The sequence below is a fragment of the Patiria miniata genome, unplaced genomic scaffold (assembly GCF_015706575.1).
Source record: "Patiria miniata isolate m_02_andy unplaced genomic scaffold, ASM1570657v1 HiC_scaffold_6, whole genome shotgun sequence".
Taxonomy (NCBI): Eukaryota; Metazoa; Echinodermata; class Asteroidea; order Valvatida; family Asterinidae; genus Patiria; species Patiria miniata.
The window spans coordinates 15,930,272-15,955,366 of NW_024037073.1; the positions used below are offsets into that span (position 1 = coordinate 15,930,272).

The 25,095-nt window shown below is 41.2% G+C and overlaps 1 protein-coding gene across 2 annotated transcripts in view; it reads right to left on the reverse strand.

Moving 5' to 3' along the window:
• Positions 1-25,095, reverse strand: part of LOC119742999 (E3 ubiquitin-protein ligase MIB2-like) — a 45,508-nt gene that overhangs the window by 8,569 nt on the left and 11,844 nt on the right. The window contains exons 4-17 of one of the 2 annotated variants that reach the window (XM_038219297.1): positions 24,153-24,259; positions 23,117-23,311; positions 20,545-20,690; positions 19,050-19,160; positions 16,147-16,251; positions 14,976-15,144; positions 13,363-13,496; positions 12,469-12,617; positions 9,476-9,632; positions 7,586-7,740; positions 6,409-6,535; positions 5,324-5,533; positions 3,705-3,883; positions 2,368-2,653 (exon numbers count right to left, since the gene is read on the reverse strand). In XM_038219297.1, coding sequence (XP_038075225.1) covers positions 2,368-2,653; positions 3,705-3,883; positions 5,324-5,533; positions 6,409-6,535; positions 7,586-7,740; positions 9,476-9,632; positions 12,469-12,617; positions 13,363-13,496; positions 14,976-15,144; positions 16,147-16,251; positions 19,050-19,160; positions 20,545-20,690; positions 23,117-23,311; positions 24,153-24,259 — 2,230 coding nt within the window. Of the gene's footprint in view, positions 1-2,367; positions 2,654-3,704; positions 3,884-5,323; positions 5,534-6,408; positions 6,536-7,585; positions 7,741-9,475; positions 9,633-12,468; positions 12,618-13,362; positions 13,497-14,975; positions 15,145-16,146; positions 16,252-19,049; positions 19,161-20,544; positions 20,691-23,116; positions 23,312-24,152; positions 24,270-25,095 lie in introns of those variants that run through there. The other variant, XM_038219296.1, reaches the window with a different exon arrangement.

Sequence of the window (25,095 nt, forward strand, 5' to 3'; positions counted from 1 at the left end):
AAACAAACCACGAGAAACCATTCAAATTAAACAAAATTCTACTACCATGGAAACGACTTGAAAAAGCATGCATAAGCAAACACATAACATGCCCGCATGCAAATTGGTGTGTATATAAATATTTAAAATGAATAATTTAACACACTTTCTATAACCAAAAGTGCAAAAATAATTTGTTGATGAAGTTAAGAATATAATGTGCAAATGTACATTTTTTGGTGACCTTATATTTACACCAAAATGAAAAAAAAAATGAAACAACTATTTTTCCAACAGTTTGCGTCACTGTTACATTGCTACCAAAATACGACATAAAAACACAAGCTTACAAAAAAAAATTGGAAACTGAGTTAATCTGTCACATTTTGAGTTTATATCCTTACCTGTAAAACGACCTTTCAATGCACAACCAAGAACAAAAAATAAAGGATATAATATTTTCAAATTTAACATCACAACATTTTGTTTTAGGCTTGATAATTGCATTCACAATTTATACACCACAGTGTTTCGAGCTGATTTCCGATCCAGGAAAAAGTGGGATAAACAATTAATTTTTTAAATCCTTGTAACTGACTCTACGTTTAATTGGAATTCATAAATACCTAAGACAGTTTACGCATTCCTATTAGTCGAGAGCCCGTCACGTGGCCGGTCTTAAACGGATGATAAAGACATGGCTAGCTGGTCTTAAACACTTTTCCAGTGTCACATGAAATTTGGACTCCCATAAAATCCGGTGCCTTTTATGGTTTCATTGGTTGAACGTTCACATTCCTCACGTATGCATGCGCAATACTACCAGTGAATCAGTATTTCATTGTCCGAAATTCACACTACACCAGCCCAGCTGCGTTTTGCGCGACATCGCGCAGTACGCGCGACGTGCCCGCCAATGTTCCTATAAGGTAGCGAGTTGTGGAGGGGCATTCCATATTAAAGTCAGAGGGGTGTTTCGTAAAACATGAAGTAAAATTGTTGAACAAAATGGTTGGCAACGTCGAGTTTTTTACTTGTTTTGGTTTTTGGACCGAAAAGCTATTTAAGAATGGGAATAAATGTGTGCTTGGTCGGTATTAAACACTCTGTTTAAGACCGGTTTGAGTCTGGATGGGTGATAATTACCCTCGGCTTCGCCTCAGGTAATTATCGCCCATCCAGACTCACAAGGGTCTTAAACAGAGTGTTATAATACCTCCCAAACACACATTTATTCCCTTATTAAAAACCACTTTATGATTAAAACTTTTATTATGCACCCTGTTGAACTGTCTATAATGCATGTCCGACACTGTGGGATGCCCAAGATCCAAATTTGAATTCTCTAAATTCTTCCAAAACAGGGTACCAGCAAACAAATGGTGTATATCGCATGACGCTTTCAATGGTAACCGGCTTAACCCTCCTGCTAACTGAACAGTCACAGACAGTTAAAAAAACAGTCAAAAAATCAATCCTCTCCCCTGCCATGGCTTTATACACGCTAGTCACCAACAGTCAGATCGTTTTTCAAACAAGCACTGTGACTAGTCAAATTCAGTCAACCGACAAAAGCAGGCAAGTGGTAGCACAGGTGGCTTATCAATCACCTACAGTCAAAGCATAGCTGTATCACATTACATAAACAGTCACAGCCAGTCAATCCTGCCTTAGGTAGGCTGGGAGCTCTTAAAGGAAATGTACATAATTGGCTTTTGCTGTAATATTCAGAAAGGAACTATTTGAGGGGTTAGTATAATGGATCAATTGTTACACTGACATGTTTGAAGTTTTGTGTTCGAAAATGCTGGAAAAACCAAGAAAAAAAAATGTTCAAGTAGTCTGGTTCCTTGACTTCACTAAAGATAATATGGATCAATTTATAGATGCCTGAAAAGTGTAAGGTAAGGGAACCAGTCTAGCTGGCCTGCACCTGTCCATGAACATGTAACCAATAGCAAACAAAATTTGGACTGAAGAAAAGGTAAAGTTGGAGCAGTAGTTGAAAAATAGTTAGGTTCTTCCAACAGCGGTCGGCCGACCACCATTGGAAATGTATACAAAAAATAGCATTTTCTTGAAAATGACTTCACACCAGGTGCCATAATTTTACAGGATGCTTTAGACTGTCATTTACCAACATCCTAGTAAGGTATTTCGTAAAAACTTGGTAATTTTATTTTTCGATGTTTGCAAATGTTGTATATTCCCTTTAACTGTTGAAAACAGTCACTTGACTGATTTTGACCACTGGGATAGCTGTGTTGAATTTGACAGCCAGACAGGGAGGGTTTTTAAGCAACATCCAACAAGCTGTGTAATGAAATCGCAGATCAATTTCTGCTAAGCGTCTTGTTCCTGCTTGCAACATTAGTCATTCGTACGCACCTTGCAGATGAAGCACTTCTGGAACAGCTTAGCACACTCCATGCAGGCGGCCTGGTGCCCACAGGGCTTGAACCGGCAGTTGGCCGGGTTCTGGCACATGCGGCACTGGGTCATGATGGCCTGCAGGTTGCCGCCGTCCGTCTCCATATCAGACACTGGGTCTGGTGCCCTGCTCGCCGCGTGATCTCCGGACGAAGATGATAACAGAGGTGCCGTGGCTGGTTTGGGCCGTGTGGGTTTTTGTTTCACGTTGGGAGGGGTCTTGGGCGTTTCTCCTAGCCTCCTTCTGCTCAGAAAAGAAGGGATCGAAAAAAAAAAAAAACACTTACAGAGAGCTACATGGACATGAAAACTTTGCCGCAGTGAAAACTCCCAGAGTTATAACAGTTGAAGAAGGTACAAAAAATTAATTCAACATAAGACCTGAGATGTTCTTGGTTCTTGGTTGGTTCTTCTCCTAAATACTCCACGTGGGAGTTTATACAGGAGGCCAGAAACACCAGGGCAAACCCCTTCTCTTAGCGACAAATGTTACTGGGTTCTTTTACGTGCATTTACACAACACATGGGACCTACGGCTTAATGTCCCATCCGAAGGACGAAGCAATAATGGTTAAGTGCCTTGCTTAAGAGCACAAGTGTCCGCCGGCGGGCTCGAACCCACGTCACTGTTGCCTCTGAAACACCAGAACATGAGTCCGGTGTTCTTAACCGCTAGGCCATCACACTCCATGTGTTTTACTTACGCAACGTCTGCCAACGGTCCCTCTCAACAGATATATTCATTGATTTTCAACTAACTGTCGTGTTGGTATGTTTTGCCGCCCATACATCAACCATATACCAGCTGAAAGAGCGTTTTTGGATCGTTCTAATGGTGTTGTTTAGTCATAGTGTTACTATTACAAAAAAAATCAGAAAACTGCATCAGAAGTATCCACGCACAATTTGAGGTATGGAGTGCCATGTGGTCATGTGGTGAAATGGCTTGCAGTTTGATAACTGGAACCAGATGAACAAAAAGGCATAACTTTCTAAGTTTTACAAATATTGCTTTGATTTGTACATCACATGAAAGAGTATGGTTCAAGTAATAAACTTTTCTTCGAACACTATTGGTTTCGATCACTCCTTGACAGTGAAAATCTTGGTTAAACAAAATGAGTTCACAACTTGTCATTTTTTTCATGCTTTAGTGATTTTTGCATGACTGAGCAAATAATTTGGTTCTGGGCGAATCAATCAACAATATGGTAAGGAAAGGCTTAAATCGGTAGTTACTTGTTTGGCTTATTACAAATGACATGGCTTTACAAAAAAAAAATGTAAAATCGTACTGTCGGAGTTCAGCACATTGCTTGAGGAGACTGTCCAACTGACAAGCAGTGGCTAGGTCAAGGGCCGTCTTGCCCTGGTGGTTGCGGTGCTTGAGATCGGCGCCCTCTATTGTCAGGTAGCAGGCAACTGCTGGCCCGGTGCCAATGTTGTTGTTGCTAGGAGGTAGTGACGAACGAATCTGGGTAAAAAAAAAAATGAGAAATAAAAATAACTGCCAAAGATTTGAATCAGTCAGCTTAGACTTATTTCAGACTGGTGTTCTAGAGTCATGCTGAACTAAATTATTCCGAACAGTAAATTTCGGCACTCAAGAGCTGCTATAGTCAAAAAGAAAGTGACCAAGTTTAATTTTTTAAAGAAAACATATGTGATGCGATCAAGCTAAATGAGTCGTTTGTCGGGAACTTTCATTTGGAGATTCAGGCCAAAATAGGGCCACTTCATCACATCACTTCATCACATCTCTTGGTGTGCCGACTTCCATAATTTTTGAACTAAAGATGGTATCAGCATGCGGATTTTCACAGCAGCAATGCTGAGATTGTGCTCTTTTCAAATCTGTAAAAAAAAAAAAAAAATTGACCAGGGTTGACAAACGACTCATTCAGCTTGATTGCATCTCATATGTGGCTCACTCTAATTCATAAAAATTACATGGGGATAAAGTTCAAAATTTAACGTCATTTGTCATGTTTGTTAAAAAAAATATATGGAACTTAGCTTTTGCAAACATTCTTTTCTCTCAAAAATATATGAAAATTATAAAACATCAATTTTTGGTTAACATTTTTGTAAATTCTGCTTTTTGAAACATTAAAAATATTCCAAAGAAGGTTTCATGAGCCCTTTAAGGGCAATTCCACGGTTACTCACGTTACATTTTCGTAACGTGAGTAACCAATTTTGTGCGTCTTGTTTATCATACATAACACGTTTTTCTGGATGTCATCTTTGGTGCTTAGGTAGGTCTAGGTCTACTCTATCTACCATGGGGATAACAGTTATTAAACCTTTTCAGTAAGGTGATTACAGCCCAAGGAAACTCAAAAGTACATCAAAAATGTAACGTGAGTAACCATGGAATTGCCCTTAAAGCTATAGTCCATCATTTGCAGCCATCCGAAAAGTAACTGGCGTAATTATTGTTGAAAAACAAACTTGGTTGAAAGATAGTAAGGGAACTAAACTCCCTGTGAAATTATTCTTTCTGGGAAGCTGTCATTTTGAAGTAATCAACGAAAGAAGGCATTTCCAACGGTGATTCTTAAGAAGCACCGTAGGAAAATTTAAATTAGTAGTTCGTTTTGTTATTCAGCGCAGCAGCGCGCACAAGTATTGGAACGACGCACATGCGCGCGCGCTTGTTATAATTCGTCGGATCAGTGCGCGATGTCGCGTATAGCTGCAATTCAAAACAATTCACAACATGATTCAGTAACTTTTGATTTGAAATTGAGATCTTAGAGTGCTGTTTTTCTCGGAATGTACAGCTGAAGCTTAGCTGAAACTTCATCAGGTTAGTTGCTCAGTATCCTTCATTAGATTTTGAACTCTTTTGTTGCTTCAAACGAACAAAATGCACAAATTACAAATGATGGACTGTAGCTTTAAGACCTACTTTGGATAAGATTGGCGTGCTGTCAGCCACGGCGTAGACGCTCTGTCTCATCAAGGCAAGATGCAGGCAAGTGTCTCCATCCTCATCCTCAGCGTTGATGTTAGCTCCTTTGGACACCAGGCGCTCTAAGGCAGCGGTGTGCCCCTGGCCTACCGTCAAGAGCAGTGGGGTCTGCTTGCGATTGTTCTGGATGTCAATGTCGGCCTGGCCCTAGAAAAAAAAGGGGGGAAAAAGAAACTAGAAATGAAAAATTCAAATAATAATGCAGGGGCTGATTTAACAAGGGTAACTCATCTCAACTCGCAACTCCTTCTAGGATCGATTTCACCAAACTTAAGACGCGTGCGACACGTCCTAACTTCCTTAGCAAAACGGCTGAACTCGTCTTAACATATGATCGGTCTGAGGGTCGTCTTATTTCATTAATGCGTGCGTTAATTTGTATATCATATGGAAATATTGGCCGTTAAAGACGAATGTCGGTTTAGTAGCATTTTCGAGGAGGAAAAGCGCTTAAGAAACAGATTTTTAAAGGAAGAAAACTGCAATAAGAAACAGATATGAACAGATTTCTGATATGTAGGTAGTTTGAATAAAAATAGCTTAACAAAACTTTAATTATAGCCTACGCCAACACTTAGTCGACTTTTTTTTAAACAGAGTGATGCAACGGGGAGCAAGAATGACTATATCGTATCTTGTGTAGAATACCGGTAGCATGCACGTGAAATTTATTGAGTAGAGTAATTTTTTTCTGTCAAAAAATCGTGTTCTTTGCACGCGCGAGTAACCGGTTTTGCGCATTTCTTTTCAACGACTGTTTCGTCAAGCGGTAAAACGAAACATAAACAGCTATCAAATTGGTAGTTTTGATGCGTCTTACTTAAGATGGGTTTAGTGAAACTGGTCTTAGGACGCATCTTAGTTAAGATTGACCTTTGAGCGGGGACTCGTCGTAATTCCTAAGATAGGTCGCAAGATAAGACGAGTTTCGTGTAATCGGCCCCAGGAATTACAAACATGTACATGTATTACAAAAATTCTTAGACCGTTAGGGTTAAATGGATTGCAGCATTCTGACGTACCTTTGCGATGAGCGCCTCGGCGACGTCCCCGTGTCCGTTCAAGGCGGCAAGATGAAGTGCTGAGAAGCCGTCGTCCTTCTTCAGGTTGACTAACTGCCGGGCTTTCACGACAAGCTTCTCTGTGGCACTGTGGAGTAAGCATCATCGATATATCCATATTCCTCAATTATTTTGATATTGATATCGCTGATAGCAACTTTTCAATCATATCAAAGTATCGAAATGTTCGATATTGAGGAATGATATCGAAAATATTGAAAATGCGTCAGATTATCGTCAAAATAAATCTCCCATTTGTGATTTACTTTGTGTTTAACGTTTGCTGTATAATGAAATAAAACTTGGCGGCAACTTTGCTTGCGACTCAAAACATCGCAAAATGACAAGCGGCGTCGCTTTGTGACCTACGTTCAATGGAACTCACGGTCTACCCAATGTAAAACCTCAAAAGAAACCCAAAAAGATTTGTTTTAAAAAGTTTCAGCAATATGCTCCAGAGAAAGCCGTGGAAAATTGGGACTTAATATTGTTTTTTGGGGTTTTTTTAATTAAAGTGTCATCTTTATGGTTTTTAAGTTTTACATGGGATAATCGATATATCGAATTTTCACGATATTGGATTTCCGATATATATCAATTATTGAAAATTCTGATATTGACAGTGCTTAGTAAATGTCTCCCAAAACTTTGTTTGTGTTTACCCATCTTCCCCCATCTTTCATCCCCTTCCACCTCCATACTGTCCCCCCCTCCCTCACATCATCCCCCTTCACTCTCACACTCTTTTGTCCGTTCCCACTCCCTGTGACCTTTGATCCTTCCCCTTTCTGGTCCCTCCCCTGTTCATACCAGACCCCTTGTGGTTTGCCATCTCCCTTTGTTTCTTTGTTCTCTCATCCACCCTCCCCTGCATCTTTCTACACCTTTCCCACTTAATCCTCCTTTTGTGTTTCTTCTTTCAGCCCTGCATGTTTGTGTGCACCCCCATGTTAATGTATGTACCTCTGTCATTTCTGTTTTAGCCTCTGAAGAAGAACTTGCTAAGTTCGCAATGTCAGGCCACATTAATTTTTAAAACTTTGTTTCAGCGACACAAAAAACTACTGAATAATTTGGTACAGTGTGACTCTAGAACGATGTCAGTCAAAAAAATGGGTGCGAAGATGTCTGTACTGACTAGTGGTTTCCTTTCAAGGCAGCATGGTGAATGACGTTGAAGCCTCGTTGGTTTGTCAGTGTGAAGTCGGCCCCGTCCACCTCCGTCAGCATGTCAATGATGTCCTTGCAGTTCTTGGCGATGGCGTCGTGTAGGGCCGTGTCGCCGTAGGAATCCTGTCAGATAATGGGAGAATAAAATGCCAATAAATGTCTAAAAATGTGATTCTGTCTGACCAGTAAAAACCTTTGAAATGGTGAGTCTGTCTGATTTAGAAGAAAATTGCCATCAAATTTTTAAAAATCTCATACATGTATTTTAACCCTAACCCTGCTAAATGCCACAGAATGCACCAGTAGTGAAAAGTTGTTGCAACTTGTTGCATTTAGCAGTGTCCTGATCTGCATGTATTCCATGCCTGCATTGCGTTGCATTTGGCAGGGTGCCCAGAGGGGGTTAGGGTTAATGGCCATAACTTATCAGATAAAAAAGATAAACTTGGTCTTAACGTTTATGCCGCATAAAAAACTTCAATATGACAATTTTCCTCTTGTGAATGGTTTCGCAGCTTGCATTACAAAAAAGTCCACAATCTTGATGATTCTATATACCGTCAATTACAGAGCTTTTAAGAGCTCAATGCTTAAACCTGAAAAAAAAAAATTTTCTTCAAATCTCATACATCCATCATGTAGTAATGGTCAAGAAAATAACAGACTAAGGAGTTTTGGATCATTTCTCTGAAACATTAACCCTAACTCCCTAGGCATTTTTGCTAGGATGCAACCTCAATCCTGCAAAATCCTCCAACTGCATCCATGTAAAAATTGCATACAGCCTCTATCCTGCAAAATCCTCCGTTATTTCTTGAATGCGGTCCTTGGAGGGGTGACCACTGCCTCAATCCTGCAAAATCCTCCAGTAATCACTGTCAATATGTTGAGGCAGAGCCAGTGACATCCTGGAGCAGTGCGGAGGATTTCAAGTATAATCTTGGCCTAAATTTATGCACGGCTGAGCACAAACAACACAAGGTCCAACCTAAGACCTTGACACAGTGCATCCTCTGAAATCAGCCACACATTTTTGCCATATGGCCTCAATCCTGCAAAATCCATGATTTTGCAAAGAGGATTTGGGAGGATTTGGGAAGGTTAGGATTAATTAGATACCATGGCAAATAGGCTCTGTCACGGACATTACACTTCCCTTCACAATGCTGGAATTCCCCACATGACAATCTGCACATCTAAGAAATCACACAATTTAAATTATGAAAAGGCACTACCGTAAAGTTCCATCATTTCTCGCGTTAACTTTTGCCATTTTTGTTTTCTCAAGGACAAACTAAACATACAATTCAAGAAACTTTGCCTGTTCACACGTTCAGATATGTGACCTGTTCTGTCAAAATCAGACTTTTCTGGGCATAAGGTCAAAAATGAGATTTTTGCATATTGTTAAAAAATGTTCTTTTTCCTTTTAATAGGTGGTTGAATTTTTGAAACCGGTCATTCCTGGGCAAAGTTATGCTAGTTTGAAGTTCATTGTGTCGAAAAGTAGAAAACGGAGAAAATGGCCACGAACGTCACAAAACAGTAATTTCTTTAACTGATTTACCTTAACAAATCATCAAAAATACTATATTTAGAGTTCAAATTAGGGTTTCAAACTTTTATAGTATATTTTAGACATGTTCAGGATTACAAATGTGCAAACATTTGAAAATCAAAAAAAAATCACCCCCACAGCGTTTTTTGGCCCTATCTCAATTTCAACCTCTGCCCAGAAGCGTCTGCTTTTGACAGAACAGGTCACATATGTGGTTTTGGAGAGTTTCGTTGAAACGGATTATGAAATATTTGGTCTCTCCCAGCACTAAATGAGCGGCAGCGTGGATGTTACAATCACCTGCAGGTTGATGTTGCACTTGTGTCTGAGCAGCACGCGGACGCACGCCGTGAAGCTCTTGTTGACGGCCACGTGTAGGCTGCTGCACTGGCCGTTATTCACCGCGTCTATCTTGGCTTTCTTGTTGAGGAGATACTGAGCTACGTCCGGCTGGTTCCTGAAAGAAAGAAAAAAAAAAGGCAAAGAAGTCCTTCCTGTCAAAAGGGCACTGAATATTTTTTTTTTAACCGTTTACCATGTTTGTCTGAACACAAAGGGATGCTATCTCCAGGGCTAACTTTGTTTTCAACCTCATTTCCAATGGGCTCCGTGCGCCGACAAAGAGGGCGCCCTTTTACCTAGCAACGACGTCCCATGGGCGGGACATTTCACTGGTTGACGTGCACCGTTCCTTGTGTGTGACGCACGTACACCAAGGGATTTGTACTATGTACACGCAGTGGCCGCGCTTCGCGGCAAATGAATTGCAGTCAGGCAAGATGGCGTCGGTCGGTCACCCCCAACTGTACTCTCTTTGCCGGTGAGGGGGTACTTGTGAACGGAGCAGATAGTAACCCCGTGGTTGGGAAACTTGCTTCCTGTATCCTGATTCCATACAGCAGCAGCAAGTAACGGATAATGTGTACTTAGTAATTGAATTTCCAATGTGTATTGCATCCACTACTCAAAAAAAATCCTCCCTCAGAGCTGCCAACATTTGCATCTTGCAATCAGGGAGATTTTGTACAACAATCAGGGAGATATTTAGAATTACATTCAACATAATGGTGAAAAAGTTTCCATAATCAGGGAGATTTTCAAATTTGTTCATCAGAACATGGAAAGATTAGTTTATTTTCAGGGAACTTTCTGCAGAATCAGAGAGAGTTGGTAGCTCTGCTCCCTTTTTTTCTATTTTGCTTAAAATAATATGTTAGAAAGGTAAAGTTTTTAACATTTTAGCTTTGACAAAATTGGGTTTTTAAGTCTCAGGCTGCGACGAATTACCTCCGTCTGCACTCTGGACACCACATATCAAAACAAACACTGATTTAATCAGTACCTAATTTGCATGTGCACGATTGATGAACATGCACATGATACAAGACCCGGGTGAAATGGATAAGCTGGGTCCAATTTTGTACTGTGATTGTTCCCTGACTTAATGAAAGAATGAGACACTGTTCATCTAACAGCTCACAATTCGGGCGATTCACAATGCAGTGCGCCACCATGAGTTTGCCATGGTAGGCCTGAGTCAATTCGAATAATTGACTATTCGAATATTCGAACTCAAATTCGATCGAATATTCAAATATTCGGTCTTACCTGATGGCAGAGTTTTAATGAATAAAAGATGTACAAAAACAGTTTCATTCACGCACGAAATTGCAGATTATAATCATCACAAAAGCTTCTCAATGCTATTACAGCACCACTATAATGAACATGACGGGATCCATAAAAATTGTTTGTTATAGCGGTGTTTGTTATAGCAGTGTTGTACTGTACTTCGCACATCAAAAATGCATTCCATAATTCTTAGATGAATTCTGCATATTGCTGTTTAGCATATCAGCTGCTTTTAAGCATCAGGAATCACCTGAAGATTAATCTCTGGAATGAGATTTTCATCATGAATAGTTAAATTTCCCCTGCTTATTTCACTTCATAATATCCTCCGAATATCCGAAAAAAGATATTCAAATATTCGACAATCGATCGAATATTCGAATATTCGAAACGGCCCTATGCCATTGCGAGTCAACTTTTCACGTTTATGGTCGACAAAATATGGCCCATTTGAATGAGTGTCAGTAGACACTTGAGCTAGTTTGTTATAGATTGGGGCATAACGTTCTGCCGCCTTACCAAAAATCACCATATTGATAAGAAGGAAAAAAAAGGGTAAACATATTCTCGAATCATATGCTTACGAAACTACTGACTGGAAAAAATGAACAATTTTAAATGTCGCGCAGTGCGAATTTGTCGACCATCTCCCACAATGCACTGGGAAAAATTAACTCTCCGTGGCAAACTATTGGTGGCGCTCTGCATTGTGAATCGCCCAAATTGTGACTCAACACATCCATTTCACCTGGGTCTTGTATATTATCATGTCTTGTATCAGTAAATGGCCATAGCCCTAGACAATAATGCCCGCTTGGGACTTGGCTGGAATTGTCCAAATACCCTTAAATGGTTACAATGTGCACATTGCCCAATGGTCACCTACTTTAGGTACAAGTTGTGATCCATCACAAGTCATCATAAGTCTTCCAGGACCAAGTTAACTCACATGCTACTCTCATTTGCAGTGTCAAATGCCATCCTTTGTTATTGTTCGCCCCCTGTTGTGACTGGCCTTATGAATTGAGTTGTAACCAGACTTCTGATGTGTTATGATTGATACAACACTGTTAAAGCTATAGTCCATCATTTGCAGCTATCCGAAAAGTAACTGGCGTAATTATTGTTGAAAAACATACTTGGTTGAAAGATAGTAAGGGGACTAAACTCCCATTGAAATTATTCTTTCTGGCAAGCTGTCATTTTGAAGTAATCAACGAAAGAAGGCCTTTCCAACGGTGCGTCTTAAGACAGTTCCTTTTGTTATTCAGCGAAGCGCGTGCAAGTGTTGACACGATGCACACGTGGTTGCTATAATTCGTCGGATCAATGCACGACATCGCGTAGCTGCAATCGGCTCAGTGAGAACGTGTCTCGGACGCTGAATTCAGGCCCAATTCAAAACATGATGCAGCAACTTTTGATTTGAAATTGAGATCCTAGAATGTTGTTTTTCTCGGAATATACAGCTGAAGCTGAGCTGAAACTTCATCAGGTTAGTTGTTCAGTACCCTTCTTTAGATTTTGAACACTTTTGTTGCTTCAAAGGAACAAAATGCACAAATTACAAATGATGGAATATATCATTAAATACCAATGCCAGAGAGTAGCTGGCGGAAGCATATATTCAAACTCTTTTTAGGCAAAGATTGAGGACTTACCCAAAGACGGCATAGTGCAGCGCAGTGTCCCCATCCTGGTCTTGTACCTCCAGACTGGCTTTGCTCATCAGCAGGACCTTGATGACCTCCAGGTGACCCTGGTGGCTGGCCACCTGCAGAGCTGTCTTCCCAGAATTCTTACAGTTGACCTACGACCCAGACAAACACACAATAGAAATACAAGTTTTTAAAACTCTGCCTGAAATTTTGGGGATCATATTTAAGTATGTCTATACAGGGTGAGTAAGAAAAAAGAAACCCAAATTAGGCCCCCCAAAAAATCTCCGGTTTCTGGTGTGGAGCTTGCCCAAAAACTGGTGCGGCGACGCGGCTTTTTTTTTTTTTTTTACCTGATTTTTTTGCTTCAAATGTCGGCTGATGACTGCAAATGGTGCCCGACTAAACTTAGTGCAAATTATATGGGAGTCCAGAGAGGCCACATAAAGCTCATTCTCGACCATAACCCAATCTAAAAACACGTTAAAATTGTGCAGCAGCAGGATTCCAGTCAGACCAGTGAGTTTGGCGGTTTTCAGACATCATCTTTCATTGAAAAAAAAACTTTTCCATTTTGCCGGCGCGCATGGCTACGGCGACACACTTAGGGACCTTAGGGACTACACTTCTGCAGAAGTTTTCGGGCGATATTACGGAAAATACGGAAACGGAAAACGCTGGAAATCCGGAATCCAGCAGACGTTTGACCACAATCCAGAAATCCGGAAAAATCCGGAGAATTCTCACTCCTGGTGCATGCAGGGCACTGGCATCAGTCAGATATGCAACCTGCTATTTAGTAAAAAATTCTATATTGCTCATGCGAAAAAAAACCCCAGGATTTAAAAATGACCTACTAAGCCGCATAGACATGGACAGACTTAACTTTGAACTTACCCAATCGGAGTGCTTGCTGAGAATTTCAGCCACTGCCAACTTGTTGCCCTGAGCTGCCTCACTGACTAGCTTGGCCGGTACCTCGCTGTTGGCTGGGTGAGATAAGATCTGATCCAGTGCTAGGTGAAGACTGCCTATACATTCCAAACAAGGAGACGCCAGAGTGCTTATGAATAATAATAATAATAATTTGGGAGGCTAATCATCCTTACTCGCAGCTGGTATGCTGAATTGCGAAGGACGCGGCTACAACATGGTCGGGCCGCTGGCACGTAAAGGCACCTATGGCTGCCGGCCACATCGACCCATATATGACCACGGAGCACAGCCTGAGATCGAAAGTGTTTGATCTTTCCGGAGGGAGGAAAACCGGAGGGCCAGGAGAAAAACCCTCGTGGCACAGGAGAGAACCAACGCACAACTCTACTCACATGCGATCCGCGGCCAGGATTCGAACCGTGGTCACCTTGGTGAGAGGCGAGCGCTTTACGCACAAGCCACCCATGCCACCCAATGAAGCATTTATTACAGAAATGGGAATACACCCACAAATTAAACTGAGACTTTCAGTGGTCAATAAAGGAATGTCGTTGCCTAGTGGTCTGGAGCATCGAATTTGTGGTCTATGGGTAATTCTGCAGGTTGTGGGTTGGAGTCCAGCCTGGGGTAATGGTGTGTGTGCCCTTGAGCAAGGCACTTTGTCAGTCATTGCTTCTCTTCACCCAGGAGTAGATGGGTACCTGGGACGGCAGAGTTTGTTACTGTGCAAGGTTGATTGCTGCCAAGAGCACCGAAATGGCTGCCTACCAGCCGTGTACCAGTATGCTCCCCAGTGAGTTGAAAAGGTTTCAGGAGTGTTTGCCCGTTGAACAGGGGTAATAATAATTGTAAAGCGCTTTGATACCCTGTTTTAATAGCGCTATATAAATGCCTATTATTATTATTATAATAATTATAATTATGGAAAATGGGCCATTTGGGAGACATTCCCATAGACTTGTGCACAACATTTTTCAAACTTAAATGTGCCCTAACCCAATATTCCCTTGTCCTTTTTCCATGAATTTTGGTATGTTTACTAATTAAACCACGAGCAACAAAAATAACCTATTTGCGACGGTAACATTTTGCCTCTAAAGGGGGGCTGTGACATGAAAATGTCTCCCTAATGACCGATGTCTCCTTAATGGTACAATTAGTGGAATTATTATAAAACACAAGGAGCGTGTCGTTTGTGGGTGAGAATGTTCTCCAGGGGGCCATTCATCACCCACGAACGGTGTGCTGCTGAGTGTATTCAGGTTGGCGTAGCGGTACTTTCCTCGCCTTCCACCGCTGTGACCCGGGTTCGAATCCCGCCTGGGCCAATATGTGGATTGGGTTTTCAGTCCCTACCTGATTCCGTGGGTTTTCCTCAGAATATTCTTCTGGGCTTTTCCTCCCACGTCTAAAACTGTAATTTCTTCACATTGTCTTCTCTTTACTGGGACCCATGGGAGATCAATGGATTCCACTGAATGGGCTACCCAGTTAAAATAAGAAATAAATAAACGTATTAACCTACTTAACACCCACCAATGTGTCCGTAACACTTGGACACATTGATCTTTTACCTGATTGATCCTCGTCTCTTTCTGATATCAGCGTGTTGTTCAGGTCTGGCGCGTCCGGGTCCACCGGCGAGACACATGACGGGTTGAAGGTCCAGGCGTGATCACTGATGGAAACTCTCAGATCACCGTCTGGGTAGACCTTGATGACCTTCCCTGTCTTGCCAAGAGTCTGGGGGAAAAGTAAGATTATTACAACAAATTATTGACAGTTTAGTGTCCCTGAGCAAGGTACTTAACAATGATTGCCCATCGGCGAGACACATGACGGGTTGAACAGCCAGGCGTGATCGCTGATGGAAACCCTCAGGTCACCATCTGGGTAGACCTTGATGACCTTCCCTGTCTTGCCAAGAGTCTGGGGGAAAAAGTAAGATTATTACAACAACTAATTGACAATTTAGTGTCCCTGAGCAAGGCACTTTATAACAATGATCGCTTCTTCTCATCCAGAAGCAAGAAGATTGAAGGTCCAGGCATGATCACCGATTGACACCCTCAGGTCACCATCTGGGTAAACCTCGATGACTTTACCTGTCTTGCCAAGAGTCTGGGGGAAAAGTCAGATTATTGAAACAAATTATTGACAGTTTAGTGTCCCTAAGCAAGGCACTTAACAATGATTGCTTCTCCTCATCCAGAAGCAAGTGGATTGAAGGTCCAAACGTGATCACCAATGGACACCCTTCACCGTCGGGGTAGACCTTGATGACCTTACCTGACTTGCCAAGAGTCTTGGGGAAAAGTAAAATTATTAAACAAATTATCGACATTTTAGTGTCCCTAAGCAAGGCACTTAACAATGATTGCTTCTCCTCATCCAGAAGCAAGTAGATTGAAGGTCCAGGCGTGATTTGTCCATATGCAGTCAGGTAAATTACATGCAAGAACATACCGTAGTTCCACAACTAACTTCTACATAAAGAGGACTTTTAAATATACAACTTTAACATGACGTCACATGTCCGCGATGATGTCATCGTAATGACACTTGTCATCAATGCACATGTTTTCATTGTGGTCATGATATGCACCAAGTTTGAATTCAATCGCATGAAAGGAACATACAATTTTGTATTTTGATATTGAGGTTAACAATTCTCTGGAATTGCCCAACTAATTTAAAATGGAAAAAAAAAAAAAAAAAAAACCCAGTTAATTTCAGATTTCTTACTTCTTTCATGTTTTCGCTCCACTCCCCGTGCCCAGTCTGTAGCTTCTTGACAAGGGTGACGTTGGTGCTGACCCTGACTCTGTCCCCCGAGGCGTAACAATCCACCTGCAATTAGAAACACATGGCAACATTCAATGACAAGCTCAGGATATCATGATTAAGGGAATAAATGTGTGCTATGGAGGCTTTTATCACTCTGTTTAAGACCACTTAGAGTCTGGGTGCGGATAATTACCCGAGCCGGAGGCGAGGGTAATTATCAGCACCCAGACTCTAAGTGGTCTTAAACAGAGTGATAAATACCGACTGAGCACATATTTATTCCCATTCATAAATACCTTTTTGGTAAAAAGATATCAAATAATTCGTTCAAAAAATACCGATTTGTTCAACAAGTTCACTTCATGCTTTTTGAAACATCCCTCTAGCAAAATAATGGAGTGTTCAGCTGGCGAGTAAGATGTAACCAGCCCTTTTATGGAGATTGGCGCGCGCGTGGCATGTTCTGAGCGATGTCGCGCAGAACGCACCTGGCGCGTTGCGTTTTGAATTTAGAACTATAAAATTCTGACTCGCTGGTAGAGTTGCGCATGCCTACGTGAGGATTGCGAACGTTCAACCAATGAAACGGTAAGAGGCACTGGATTTTTAGGGGTCTACATTTTATTGCGACACTGGAAAAGTGTTTAAGACCAGCTAGCCATGTCTTTATCATCCGTTTAAGACCGGCCACGTGACGGGCTCTCGACCAATAGGAATAGCTAAACTGTCTGAGGTATTTATGAATAATTAATTACAAGGTAAAAGTAAAAAGGCGTTCTGGCAAAATGAGACAGAACTGGGCAGAGGTCAAAATGAGAGATCTGCTGGTATTAGGAAAGAGAATAACATTCTCCTTACAATACTGTTTGTTGTACTTGTTGACAAGTCAAGGTTGTTGAAAGTTCGCATTTATCTCATGTTAAAAAAGTAAAGCACTGAGAAAAAAAGGCCTTTAACGTTTTGAGGTTTGTAGTCCTAAAAATGTAAATACTGTTTTTCCTTTAGAAACATATATTCCACTTGAGATTGACTTGTGATTAACTTGTGATTGACTTGTGGATGATCTGAGATTGTCTTGTGATTGACTTGTGATTGACTTGTGGTTGACTTGCGACTGACTTCAGATTGACTTGTGATTGACTTGTGATTGACTTGTGGTTGACTTGTGATGGTCTTGTGGTTGACTTGTGGTTGACTTGTAATTGACTTGCGACTGACTTCAGATTGACTTGTGATTGACTTGTGGTTGACTTGTGATGGTCTTGTGGTTGACTTGTAATTGACTTGCGACTGACTTGTGATTGACTTGTGATTGACTTGTGATTGACTTGTGATGGTCTTGTGGTTGACTTGTGGTTGACTTGTGGTTGACTTGCGACTGACTTCAGATTGACTTGTGATTGACTTGTGACTGACTTGTGACTGACTTGTGACTGACTTGTGACTGACTTGTGATAGACTTGTGACTGACTTGTGATTGACTTGTGACTGACTTGTGACTGACTTGTGACTGACTTGTGATTGACTTGTGACTGACTTGTGACTGACTTGTGGTTGACTTGCGACTGACTTCAGATTGACTTGTGATTGACTTGTGACTGACTTGTGATTGACTTCAGATTGACTTGTGATTGACTTGTGGTTGACTTGTGATGGTCTTGTGGTTGACTTGTAATTGACTTGCGACTGACTTGTGATTGACTTGTGATTGACTTGTGATTGACTTGTGATGGTCTTGTGGTTGACTTGTGGTTGACTTGTGGTTGACTTGCGACTGACTTCAGATTGACTTGTGATTGACTTGTGACTGACTTGTGATTGACTTGTGATTGACTTGCGATTGACTTGTGACTGACTTGTGACTGACTTGTGACTGACTTGTGACTGACTTGTGACTGACTTGTGACTGACTTGTGACTGACTTGTGATTGACTTGTGACTGACTTGTGACTGACTTGTGATTGACTTGTGACTGACATGTGACTGACTTGTGACTGACTTGTGACTGACTTGTGATTGACTTGTGACTAACTTATGATTGACTTGCGATTGACTTGTGACTGACTTGTGATTGACCTGTGACCGACCTGTGACTGACTTGTGACTGACTTGTGATTGACTTGGGACTGACTTGCGACTGACTTGTGATTGACTTGTGATTGACTTCTGCTTGTCTTGTGACTGACTTGTGACTGACTTGTGTTTGACTTGTGACTGACTTGTAATTGACTTGTGCTCTGAAAAGTGTGTCTTGTAAAAGACACAGAGACAAATGAGATCAACTTCTTCATGATTATGGAGCCATTACATCATCTCTACATTTTGTTAGTGTTCACTGTTCATAAGATCAAGCCCAGACATAGAGCTATATTAAATTACTAGAGCGCTAACTCGTCATTCTGCGCGCAGAGACGCTTTGAAGCCGTCCTGGGCGCAGACATTTTGAATTCATGTGCGTGTTTGTAGAACATAATGAAATTAGATAGATTGAATTTTGAAAGTGTACTCTACATGCAACGTGCAAGTAGAACATACGCAAACAACTTAAGCGCGTCCTTGATGATTAAAAAAACGTGACGGCAAGAAGCATCTGCAGCGAATACGCGCATGCGTTGCGCTGTTTGCAAGACAAAATGACACGCTCATTTGCTGATCGTGCGTTTCGGTTTTGGGCATATTGGCTTCTATAACGCACCAGTATGGAATACAAACGCAGATATGCAAATAGCCGTACAAAAGCCGTACAAAATTTCTAGGTCTCCATAGGTTTGTGCACAAACATGGATGCGCCCAGCAGGCATTACTTTGTACACGAAGTTAGCGCTCTAGTAATAGCTCTATGAGCCCAGACTATGTTTTACCTTGTTTAATGAGCCCGGATGGAACGTCCACCTGATGTGATTGGTAGGATACTGGACCCTGATGTCGCCCCTCTCTGTCACCCTGTGTACAAAGCCCACTTTGCCAATATACTAAGAGACAAAGACAAAATAATGCAAGGAATATTGTTATCGTTAGAGTGTAATTTGTTCGGCCAGTCAGCTGGACATGCATGGCAGTACCCTATGCTCGGAGCGTATTGGAGGATACAACATGTGTGTACTGTTCTACATAGCCCCCGAGGACCGACACACAAAGGGAGAACAACAGATCCGAGAGTGTTATATCACATGGACAAAAGGGAATAAACAAAGCATTGTCCTGGAGAGTATAGTAAAACATGACTGTTTGTGTTGAGTACATGTTTATTAGTGTGCTTGGGCCTGACAGCTTGGGGCCTTTGCCCATGCTGCTCTGACCTGCTGTTGAAGTCTGTACAGGGCGAGTAAAAAAAACGAAACCCAAATGTCGGGACCATTTTTTTTAGTGAAGTTCTGCATGTAGCACTTTCAAAATCTCGGATGTGAAAGCCCAACCATCGTTTTAAGGTTCTGTCCACGGATCACAAAAGAGTTCAGTGTTCTTTCAGCAAAACGAAAACAAATCACATAGGGATGTGTGTGAATTGTTTTCTTTTTGATGAAAGAATGCACGCCTTTTTTTGTGATCCGTGGACAGAACTTTAAAACGGTGGTTGTGTTTAAAACTCTGTAACTTGAAAAAGTACATGAGTGATTTGAATGATTCTTGAACTAAAAGAAAGCTTATGAATTGGGCTTTCATATCCTAGATTGTGAAAGTGCTATCTGCAGAACTTCACTAAAACAATGGTCCCGACATTTGGGTTTCGTTGGTTTTTTTTTACTCACCCTGTACTGTCCTTTTTTTTTTTTTAAGCTATAGTCCATCATTTGCAGCTATCCGAAAAGTAACTGGTGTAATTATTGTTGAAAAACATACTTGGTTGAAAGATAGTAAGGGGACTAAACTCTCTGTGAAATAATTCTTTCTGGCAAGCTGTCATTTTGAAGTAATCAACGAAAGAATGCCTTTCCAACGGTGCTTCTTAAGACGCACCGTAGGAAAAGTTAAATTAGTAGTTCGTTTTGTTATTCGGCGAAGCCCGCGCAAGCATTGGCACGACGCACACGCGCGGTTGCTATAATTCGTCGGATCAGTGCGCGACATCGCGTAACTGCAATCGGCTCAGTGAGAACGTGTCTCGGACGCTGAATTCAGGCCCAATTCAAAACATGATTCCGCAACTTTTGATTTGAAATTGAGATCCTAGAATGCTGTTTTTCTCGGAATATACAGCTGAAGCTGACCTGAAACTTCATCAGGTTAGTTGGTTCAGTGCCCTTCTTTAGATTTTGAGCACTTTTGTTGCTTCAAACGAACAAAATGCACAAATTACAAATGATGGACTATATCTTTAAATGACACAATAAATCGAGGATGCAATCGTTGGTGTACCTCGGCCATTTTGGGGTTCCAGCCTCCATGGCCCTCCTGCATGGCCTTCAAGACTTCCTCTTCTAAGATGACCTTGACCTTATCGCCGACGTTGAAGGTCAACAATGCCTTCCCATCTTGCATTGGGACGGTCTGTAGGTCATCGCCTGTACGTGTGAAAATATCCAAAACAAAACACACACAAATGAGGAAGTTCAATGGATATAAAATTCTGCAAAAGATGGTTTGACAGAATGTTCCTTTCATTTTCTATTTGTCAAATGGCTCAGATCTTTTTGACAAGATCATGACCGACTGGTCAAAAGCACCAAACTTGACAGATAGATTCTTTTATATAACCGACATATATATCCTTGTCATTTGATTGGTGGAACTCACATCACTTGACCTTCGTTATTTCTGCCATTCACGCCGGGGCTCAAAAAGTACTATCCGCCCATGGGGAATGGGAAATACTATTGAACAGTTAGGATCCTGACGCGGCATTTGTGTGCAAATGCATGCTGGTGTGCACGTTCAGCGTTGCGCGTAGCGCGTGTTGTTCCAAAGAGCCAGCGCTACAGCGCAGGGTTCAAACATTTTTGTGAAGGGGTGGTTTGGAAGAGAGAAATACATTTTTCACCAATTTTGTTTGAAATAAAGTTCAAATATCAAATGACAAGGATCTATATGTCAGTTATATAAAACAAATATTGAATGGCTTTAAATTGTGAAATGGGAAGAATATTATCGCTCGGTATAATCTGGACTTTTCCAGTTCACTCTGCTTTGCCTCATGAATAGGAAAAGTCCAGATTTTACCTTGCGATAATAGCCCTAGAGAAGATATTTAGAAGGGGTGACACCAGAAATTCTTTTGGGAAGGGTGCCTAATTGCCGTGTTATATATTCCCATATTTTGGTATTTTCTATTTTTTTTTTTACATTTTTGTAAAAGACTTTGGGGATTCTACTTAGATATATTTACTTAAATACCGCTTTCAGAAGCATACAAGTGACTGGATAAATATGAGGAAATAGTAACGATCCAAAATGGCTACCATATAACCCTCAAGTTGCCCGCATTTACATTTCCCCCAGATATCATGAAAGTATTCTTGCCAAACCTCAGTATTGATGAGCTTCCAATTCACAAATCTGCTTTTTTTTTTAATTTTTTGAAAAAAAACCACAGAATTTTTTATTAAAAGTGGGATCTCTGATTTCAGATGATTTTGAACCAATTGAGTTTCAACAAACTTTTGAGGAACTTCTATAAAATGTGCCAAAAAACGGCTTTGCAAATGTCAAAAATCGGTTTTCAAAATATTTCCATGAAGATTAACACATGATTGACAATGTAAGGTGCATTTGCAATCAACTCCATCAAAATGGGTAATAAGTGCATTTTCTAAAATTCTGGCTTTGAGTCCAACTACGCTGAAGTTGAATGCTAACATTTATATCAGGTTTTTCCTCATTCTGACAGAGTGTGACACATATACTGAAAGCAGGAACTAAACACGGATATTGGCTTACAGCAGGATCAGGAACGTTTCTGTGGTTCTGACAGGATTACGTCATCTGGTTTGCCGAGAGACTCAACTTTGCAGAATAAAATGTCAAAGGTGGCTGCTGGTATACATGTTAATGTCTTTGGGGTTTATGAGGAAAAACTGTTTTCAGCTTCAAATGTGGTATCAAATGGGAAGACAAGCCCTTTTATTTGAGTGTCTAACAGTGAGGTGCAATATGGTAAAAATACTTTTTTTTGGTCTAAAAAAGTTGTTGTTTTTTGTTAAAATTATGTTTTAAGGTATATCAACCTTTGATAAAAAAAATTACAATCTTCACAACTGTCAATGAGAGCAAGATTTTGGCTGATGACCATGCATGTACATGTGCTAAACAGAACTTCTGTAAAAAAATAACTTCAGACATAATAAATTAATGTTAAAAATCTGCCCTTTTTTTGGGGGGGGGATTTATTTTTGATGGGGACTAATCAAAGACCTTTCGTTCAAACTGCCCACTTAACTTTTTTTCCAGTATTTCATTTCTAAACTGAGATTTCACAAGTTTTGGGGCCATTTTGCACAAGTCTATATGCAACGCTTGTTCACAGACCAACTCAGAATACTCAACTATTATACATTGTAAAAGACAGCACACACACTAAAATTCAATCAAATCCATCACTGCATGGATAGGAAGGTATTCCTTGCTATCAAATCTCCCCAAAACAAGGTGCAATAAAAATTCACCCAATAGACACAATGCATGTAACAAATACCACTACTGCTACCCCAAACAGGGTATAATAAACTCAACTCACCCAACTTGGGTAGGTGTTCCTTGTAGAAATCTTCCCAAAACAAGGTACAATCAAAATTCTCCCAATAGACACAATACATGTAACAAATATTGCTACCCCAAACAGGATATAATAAACTCAACTCACCCAACTTGGGTAGGTGTTCCTTGTAGAAATCTTCCCAAAACAAGGTACAATAAAAATTCACCCAATAGACACAATACATGCAACAAATACCACTATTGCTACCCCAAACTGGGTATAATAAACTCAACTCACCCAACTTGGGTAGGTGCTCCTTGTAGTAATATCCCCCGATGGCATCCTGGGTGTACTTCAGGTCCACTTTTCCCTTGTGGCCGACCCGGTAGACGTTGGTCCCGCCCTCCGACCACGTGACGCTGGCTACACTGCGGCCGGACTCCACGTCCCAGCCCCGGATGTCCGTGATCTTGCCAATTTTGCCCTCCCCGCCTGTGACGGAAAAGAAGGGGATTTCAAATCTAAAGCACGAGGCTTCCAATAATACAATTTCTTATAATGTATGCAATTACTTCTCCATGAATGTAATGATATGCCTGACCCTAACTTCCCCAAATCCTCCCAAATCCTCCCTGCATAAGTAAAGCATCACGAAGGATTGAGGCTATCCGCTTTGTTCACAAGTACCCCCTCACCGGCAAAGGAAGTACAGTTGGGGGTGACCGAATGACGCCATCTTGCCTGACTGCAATTCATTTGCTGCGAAGCGCGCCCACTGCGTGTACATAGAACAAATCCCCTGGTGTACGCCCGTCACACACAAGGAACGGTGCGCGTCAACCAGCGAAATGTCCCGCCCATGGGACGTCGTTGCTAGGTAAAAGGGCGCCCTCTTGGTTAGCGCACGGAGCTCATATGGCAAAAATGTGTTGGTGATTTTGAAGGCTGTACTGTGTCAAGGTCTTAGGCCGGACCATGTGTTGTTGCTCAGCCCTGCATAAATTTAGGCCTAGATCAAGCTTGAGGTACATCTACGTGCCCGACACCATTTGAAGCAGTTTACGAGCAAATTACTCACTCCAACAGTTTAAAAAAAAAAAACTGGTGTTGGAGTTTGACTGGATGGGGATTGTTAAGGTTAAGAACTAACTTTAGCTTATCCAAATGCATGTAGCAATATATCAATGAACAAATGAACGAAAGAATTGACAAAGCAACTAGATTTGAACAGATACTTTGAACTTCCCAACAGCATCCCCCCCCCCCAAAAACAATTGAATCAATTAACAAACGAAGAAAACAACTGACAAACAAACAGACAAATAGTCCTTACCGTCTTGATTGCCCCAGTCCCAGTCCGGCCCTCTCACGACCTTTGCCCCCGGGAACAAGCCTCTCAGGGGCAACTTGGTGGCAGACTGGCGCTTGCTGACCCTAACACTGTCCATGAGAAATAACATGAAAAAACAGGATGTGAATGGCACATGTAGTTCTGCATCACATCCCGAAAAAGAAACTTATTCAGAAAAAAAAAAAAAAAATAAAAAAAACAGCCCTGAAGGCCAAAACAAAAGTCTCAAGTTTCTGGTTTCTGGTTTTTTTTCAATGGAAGACGATGTCTAAAAACTGCCAAACTCACTGATTTGACTAAAATCCTGCTGCTGCACAATTTTAATGTGTCTCTAGATGGGGTTACGATTGAGTATTAGCTTTATGTGGCCTCTCTGGGCTCCCATATATTTTGCAATAAATTTAGTCAGGCACCATTTGCAGACGGTGTTGTAATTTTGTAATTGTGCGTCTGGAAGCCAGACTGTGGGAGCGATGGTCGTGTATCTGGAACCTGTAAACACTTTTTAATTAGCGCAATATGTAAGGGAGCAGACTAATGACCAGCCTGGCAGCACATGCACGATGTTGATGTGGCTGTATGGTCTGACGTTATAGCGTTTTCTCTGATTTTTCTCTTGACTACACAAATTTCCCGAAGAATGTTCGGTTGAGATCGTAAGTGGATACAGAATTCTCAAGCCTTATGGCATTACCGAGGTCACCTCAAGCTCCACCCTGAAGGATATTTTTGAGAGTTTTAAGGGGATCGAAGCGTCATCTGCAACATCAACCGACATTTGAAGAAGAAAAAGAAGGAGAGGGAAAAAAAACCCAGCGTCGCCGCACCACTTTTGGGGCAACTTCCGTACCAGAAACCAGAGACTTTTTTTTTGGCCTGATCCCTTTTTGACTGCAAAAGGAATAAAAACTGATTTAAAACAAAA